At 37.0% G+C, this 7,274-nt stretch overlaps 1 protein-coding gene across 1 annotated transcript; it reads left to right on the top strand.

Moving 5' to 3' along the window:
- The first annotated feature begins 475 nt into the window (after nucleotides 1–475).
- On the top strand, nucleotides 476–2,888 carry LOC103968043. Its single transcript, XM_048576038.1, has 3 exons — nucleotides 476–554; nucleotides 1,247–1,744; nucleotides 2,277–2,888. The coding sequence occupies exons 1-3, from the start codon at nucleotides 476–478 to the stop codon at nucleotides 2,798–2,800; spliced, it is 1,101 nt and encodes a 366-aa protein (XP_048431995.1). The 3' UTR covers nucleotides 2,801–2,888.
- The last annotated feature ends 4,386 nt before the right edge of the window (nucleotides 2,889–7,274 follow it).

The raw sequence follows: 7,274 nt of genomic DNA, 5'->3' as shown, positions 1-7,274 counted from the left end.
CATGTGGTATTCGACCCAAGAAATAGAAAAATTAAAAGGTCATGTGGCCTCTAATCCTACACACATGCACATTAAGAGCCCTGTTGGAGAATGAGGAGAAATTTTGTTTATCAAAAGTACAATTTTCGTGGTGTATTATTCCATATATTATAGAAATAGTAAAAAAAATAAAATAATATGTATCATTTCTTGAGTACATTAATTAAAAAACTCACTAAATTATATTAATAAAAATAATAATTTAAGTAAAATAATAACATTACGTGATCATGTTTAGATACGTCAAGAATCAGACACAAGTAAACACATATCGCGGCTTATTTGGTGCCCCTTTTCAAAATGGGACGAACTACTTGCTTGCTTATCTTCTATGCATTCCATGAAATTAAATAGAGGCACTTGCATTTTCAATTTCCCACTTACTTTCTTTTTATTTATAAGGGTCATTCTAGCTCATTCTTCCACGCAAAACATTATGGCGCCCTTGTCTCTCTTTCTTTGCTTTCTGACCTTCTCTCTCTGCACTGGTTATGCTTCTGCAGTACCTCTTGATGGTATACATTTCGTTTTTCGGTTATCTTTGTACAATATACATGTCTTTTTATTTTCTAATATTTAATTATGGATCATAGTATGTGCTCTTACCAGTTCAATAATTTTTGGGATTCAAATTCCCTTAATACTATTGTTAAAGTTTCCCTTGACAAAGTGTGTTTACAGTTTCTAGAGTAACTTCACCAATCACCAGTATGTTTAGTAACTTTGAGTCTTTACTTTATTGAAGAAATTCCTGAGTTCATATCCAATTAAGTGGATTAATGTATAAAGAAATATATATAGTGTTAAATTGAACTAGTAGTTCATGTAGTGGTTTTTTTTTTTTTTTTTTTTGGGTTAAACGTTAGATTTTGTTAGATTAGCTGCTGACGGGATTTGAACTCACGCCTTCATGCAAGGGCTGAACACCTTTGTCAAAAGAATTGATTTTCTATCCATTTAATGTAAACATCTTTTCATTTGAAAAATTAATATGAGAAGAAATTTTATTTTTACGGGAGCGCTGCTAACGAAATGAAATAACAAAGAATGAAAATGCAGCAAGAAAAAAAAAAAACTAGAGTACGAAAGCGAGAATCTGAGTAAACTACATAGTGTATTAGTGCAAGTTTTTAGCATATAAATGGTTACAAGAAACTTCTTGTTACAGTTTGAGACATACATAACAATTGCATCTCTGTGTTCGCAGTTGACCTCCCAAATGGGCACTTTGAGGATGGACCAAAGCCTTCAAATTTGAAGAAAACAGTGATTATTGGCAAGTACTCACTCCCAAAGTGGGAGATCAGCGGCTTGGTGGAGTACATCAAAGGTGGACCCCAACCAGGTGGTTTCTTCTTCAACGTGCCACGTGGGGTCCATGCAGTGAGGCTTGGCAACGAGGCTTCCATTTCTCAGAACGTGAATGTTATCCCAGGTTCAGTCTACTCGCTCACTTTTGGGGCTACTAGGACTTGTGCCCAGGATGAGGTTTTAACAATCTCAGTTCCTGGTCAGTCTGCTGACCTCCCCCTTCAAACTCTGTACAGCAGCAATGGTGGTGACACTTATGCTTGGGCGTTCAAGGCCACGTCCAAAGTCGTTAAGGTCACATTTCACAACCCTGGGATTCAGGAGGACCCCACTTGTGGGCCTTTATTGGATGCCGTTGCAATCAAGGAGATGCTTCCTCTTAAGTATATAAGGGGTATGATTTCTTATATATAACCTTTGGTTTTAGTTTCAGTAGCTTGACTTTTAGAGGTTGGTTTCTCACATGCAAATGGAACTTTGTATTTTGTTCTTTCTTCTTTAAAATGAAAGAGATATATTAAAGATGATATATAATAAGAGTACGGACTTTCCTATCACGTGGTATTTGCATGCATCGTCAAATTTTTACTATTTTATAATTCCACTTTAACAAGATTATACTTACACTAATCCTATCACGTGTTACGGGGAAGTCGACTCCTAAGTTTTTTTTTTTTTTTTTTTTCCTTTTTTTTTTTGTTATCCTCCATTTTTCATCAACTATTGTATTTTATTAATCGCCACTCACCGCCTATGCGGCATGTGACGTGATAACATATTGTTTCTTTGACTACTAGTTGTAAACCAACATAAAACTATCATAGCAGTTAAGATTTATTTTAGTATATATGTTATTGTAAAGCATTAATCCATTAGAAAATGTTATTTCCCTATAATGTTGTATATAAAATTTTCTATATATGCAGGTAATCTAGTGAAAAATGGTGGGTTTGAAATAGGCCCTCATGTGTTTAAAGAATTCTCAACCGGAATCCTCCTCCCTGCCAAGGTAATGGACAAGTACTCACCACTGCCTGGATGGATCATTGAATCTCTGAAGCCTGTGAAATACATAGACAGGAAACATTTCTCAGTTCCTAAGGGACTTGCAGCCATTGAATTGGTTGCAGGGAGAGAAAGTGCAATTGCTCAAACTATTAGAACCGTCCCAAACAAATTCTACAACCTTATCTTCACCGTTGGAGACGCAAAGAACGGTTGCCACGGATCGATGATGGTCGAAGCCTTTGCAGGCAAGGAAACCCTAAAAGTTCCTTTTGTGTCTGAAGGAAAAGGTGGCTTCAAAACTGCAATTCTCAAGTTCCAAGCAACTTCAATGAGAACAAGATTAACATTTTACAGTGCCTACTATCACACAAAGCTTCATGACTATGGTCATTTGTGTGGCCCTGTCTTGGACAATGTCATTGTTTTTCCAGTCACTAGCTAGTCTTTAATTAATAACTAGCTTTTCTGTATGCTCTTTTTTATTGTTAAGAAGATCTTGAAAGACGAGTGTGTGTTTTGTTTAATTATGTATAAATTTGGCTCTTTAATATATGTTTCTCCAATATATTTTCTGAGTCGTAGGTTGGGTGTACTAATCCAAAGGAAAAATTTTATACATCACATTGGGTCTTAAACTTTCTTCAAGATATGCAATTTGAATATTTATTTTTACTTTTAATACAATAATATATTTACACTAAGGGATTAGAGGATGTTGGCTAAGCCACATAATGGACCCGCCATAATAATTTGGTTATGAACTTGTCATTCATGGGAGTCAAACTTAAGACATCCCACTTGCAAATGAGGATAAATATTACTAAACTGTAGTGCTAAGAGCAAGGAATGTGAATCATATATATACACGTTTCTTTTTTCTTCTTCAGATGTGTGATGTGAAATTAACTAACACACAAATTAAACCCTATTAAGATAGTTGTAGTATATGAAAGTAGAGATTGTTCTAGGTCGGGGATTAACTAGGGATGCTAATCTACATAAATGTGACTCAAAAATACAAAACTAGACTTAGAAACACTCAACTAGACACTAAAAACTCAAAACACAAAATTGGACAGATTTGAACACATTTCTAACTAGTCTAACGCACTTAATTAAAGGGGGGATTGATTTGGACGAAATTAAATTAAAGTAAAAACAAACAGATTTAAAGACTCTAAACAATTTGGATGAAATTGGGTGTTTAAATGGGTGAATGGCTAGCTAGAGGGTTCATCTCCACACATGACACATATGCATACAAATTGATTTCCAGTTATTATTCTATAAACCATGAATGACAATGCCCCAAATTAACCGTGAACTGCACAAATTAACTCTTAGATTTTCCTAATTTCATTGAATTGGATGGATAACGCATCGGCAACCAAATTATTCTTCAATAGTTCCCTACATGAACAGCATAATAGAGATACAATCAAAGATCATTAAGCTTTGTGAAAATCATAAGCATTGATATGACATTCGTAACTATAAACTGCATGATACTCTTGCCATGGATTTACTTAACACGATTGTGACTAGCAACCTTCGCTACTTATAAATATAAGTTCATAACGATTAGGTGAAATTTCCTTATATTTTAGCATCAAATTCATGCATGTAAACTAAGTATGCATCCTTAATCAACATACAAGATAAGTTATCAATCAAATAGATAAGTAAATCACATTCATGTTTTACGAAACAATAACTAGAGGAAATCAATTCATATCACATATATGTTCATGGCTTTGAATCCACCTCTAGCTAAAACGAGTTTAGCTACTCATGTTTGCACTTAAACAAAGATAAATTAAATTAAACATTGAAAACAAAAGATAGAATACACCTAGAAACGTTCCAGTAATCCAAGCTTGAATGGCAGGGCACGACTCCAAGGGTCTCCTCTCCTTTCTCCTTGCAAAGCTGCAGCACAACGAGAGATTTCTGTGTATGATAGATGTGTGTTGTGAATTATGGTGATAGATGGGTCGTGGTTGATTGCTGCGGCACAAGTATTTATAGGGAGAGGGGAAGGCACAACATGGGCTGAGAAAGAAGGGAATTAGGACTCCAAATCAACAAAGAACAAGGACACTTTCAATCAGATTCCAGGGAGGACAAGGAATGGTCCTTGCGGCAAATTCTAGAACTTCTAGAAGGGGTGGTGCGACATAGATTTAGGGATAAGGCTTTGGCTTCTAGAAACCTGATATTTAGGTATCCTAATGTCATTTAGATGTCCTCCTTGTAGCTGGAATTAAGGTAGGAAAAGATTAGGATAGGATAAGATAAGGTTGGATAATGATTGGATAAGATAAGGTAATTTGGATAATGTTTCCTTCTTCTTAGCTGATTCCTTATCTTCCAAGTCTTCAATTTAATTCTTCCAGATGTTAATCACATTCCTAGCCTCTCTTGAACTTCAAATTCGTCCATCCACCTTACTCCATGCATATGCTATCCATTCCAAGCCCAAAATTGCTCTAAATTGCTCCAAATTGCACTTTCTTGCCAACTTTGTCATTTGAACCTGAAAACACATGAAAATAGCTTAAAACACTCTAATAAGTAGAAATTAGCTATGTAAATGCAAGAAAACAAGCTAACTAAGTTGCATAAATATGCTCCTATCAATGTGAGGCATAATTTTCACAAGCAAGTAGGATTTTATCTCTAGCTACCAATGTTTTTTGGGCAACAGACACAATAATTTGTGTCCAATTATAGTAAAGATCTAATGTACAGGTCCAAATAAAACTCTCCCTGATGCCATGTTATACTTTCAGAAAGATGAGTCAATGGTTCAACATCAATAGTCTTCAATTTAACCACTCTTTAGCCCAACAGAAGTGAGAGTTTATCCTAAAAAGCCTCAGTATAATTAGGAATGGAACATGCAATTATACGTTGTAATTTGAAAACTATTCTTTATTTTAATGTTCTTTCCTTAGCCTCGGAAAATTGAGTTTGGTTCTAATTTTATAAGAATCAAACTCCTACGTACAATGGGTCATAATTTTTTTTTTTTTGTCAAATGATAACTTTGATTAAATTCTCATAGAAACATTTACATCTTTAGCAAGAATATTAAATAATCCGGTCTAAGAGCATCCCAACATAAAGCACCTCCATGCGAGGCAATATATGAGGCTACAGCATGAGCAGCGGCATTTGCATTCCGCTTAACAAATACAAATCTCACCCCTCTTAATTGAGACACCAAATGACCAATATCATGGATAAAACACTTCAAAGTAGCATCTACCACATACCCCCCATTAAGCATACTAATTATCACTTGAGAGTCAGACTCAATCTCCACTTCATCACAACCCATCTCAGTATATAGCATTAACGCCGCACGAATCACAGCAGCTTTTGCCATAGCCGCATTATTGTAAAATACACCTCTTTCCCCACCTGCCGCTTGTAGCAATTCGGCAAAGTCCCGCATAACCCATCCATATCCTCATTTGAGTGTCTTCCCACACCATGCACCGACATAATTAATCTTAAGCACACCATAATTGGGCCGCCTCCATCGAATTTATTGTCCAACAAAGATAGCTCCATCACCATCCTCACAATAGTCAACAATTTGCTTCTTAGAATTATGGCATGCTCTGAATTCAATAAGTTGATGCCTCACCAAATTAACCCCTTCCATGGGATTAGTCAACACTCCTTTAAAAACCATCTCATTTCGACTCTTCCAAATTCTCCACATAATAAAAACACACTCCTGCAAAAGCTTATCTTGCCTATCTTTGTCACGAAATCGAGCACATAACCCCTGCCAAGACTCACGAAAATCCTTTCCTGTGATAGACTTTATTTCTAGTTGCAAAGAGCAGCAGTACCACAACACACGACTGAACTTGCATTAAAAAAAACAACTGCTGCTCGACCTCCTCCACTGCTCCACAGATTACACATGAACCGTCTACTTGCATTTGTCGTCGGAGAAGATTAACCCGCACTGCTAAGGATTTGTTGCAGCAGCGCCAAATAAAAAACTTCATTTTATTTGGCATTACCAACCTTCAAACATCCTGCCAACAACGGTCAACCACGTCCCACCAACTACTACCCCCCCGTCCATTTCCTACCAAGTTCCCCATTTTCCTGCATCTCCATGGCAACTCGATACCCCGTACGAACGGTATATCCCCGTTTCCAGAATAATGCCACATGACTCTATCCTTACACCTCGCTAAACTTATTGGCAAACCAAGAATAAGATTGCCCTCCTCCTCCTCAAAACACCGCCGAATCAAGTCTACCTTCCAAGCCCCCACCTCCGAATCAATCAACTCCCTCACCATCACCAGCATCTCATTATGTTTCGATCAAACTCTATAAGTGTGAGGTCGTGGAAGTCAAAGGTCATGACTAACTCGAAAACACCTACCATCATCAACCCACCATCTCATACCTCTTTCCAGTATCCTCCACCCCTGAATGATGTCCTTCCACCCCCACGAAGTCCTTCTACCCAGCTTAGCCTCCATAAATGACCGATGCAGGAAATATTTTGCTTTAAGAATTTGTCCTAACAACGTACTAGGATTATGCAATAGTCACCACCTAATCTTCACTAAATAAGCTAGGTTAAAAGACAATAAGTCCCTAAACCCAAGCCCTCCCATCTTCTTCCTTCTTTTCATTTTCTCCCAAGAGATCCAATGCATGCCCTTTTTTGTCCTTACGTCCCCACCACTAAAACTTTGCAATAGCAGACTCCAGTTCCTTACATAGGCTCACTAGAAGTTTAAAACATGATATCGCATAGTTTGGTAACGCCATAGTTTGCTATGAAGGAGGGAGGAACGTAGCTCTCTACATGGGATGCGGGTGGCACCTGGTGGGATATCAATATCTCACCTATTTTTTTGCAGATGATGCTGTAA

The sequence above is a fragment of a genome, unplaced genomic scaffold (assembly GCF_019419815.1).
Source record: "Pyrus x bretschneideri cultivar Hongxiangsu unplaced genomic scaffold, Pyrus_bretschneideri_v1 Contig83, whole genome shotgun sequence".
In the NCBI taxonomy this organism is placed as follows: Eukaryota; Viridiplantae; Streptophyta; class Magnoliopsida; order Rosales; family Rosaceae; genus Pyrus; species Pyrus x bretschneideri.
The sequence above is the reverse complement of the archived record's forward strand: the minus strand, read 5'-3'. Positions and strand labels throughout refer to the sequence as shown.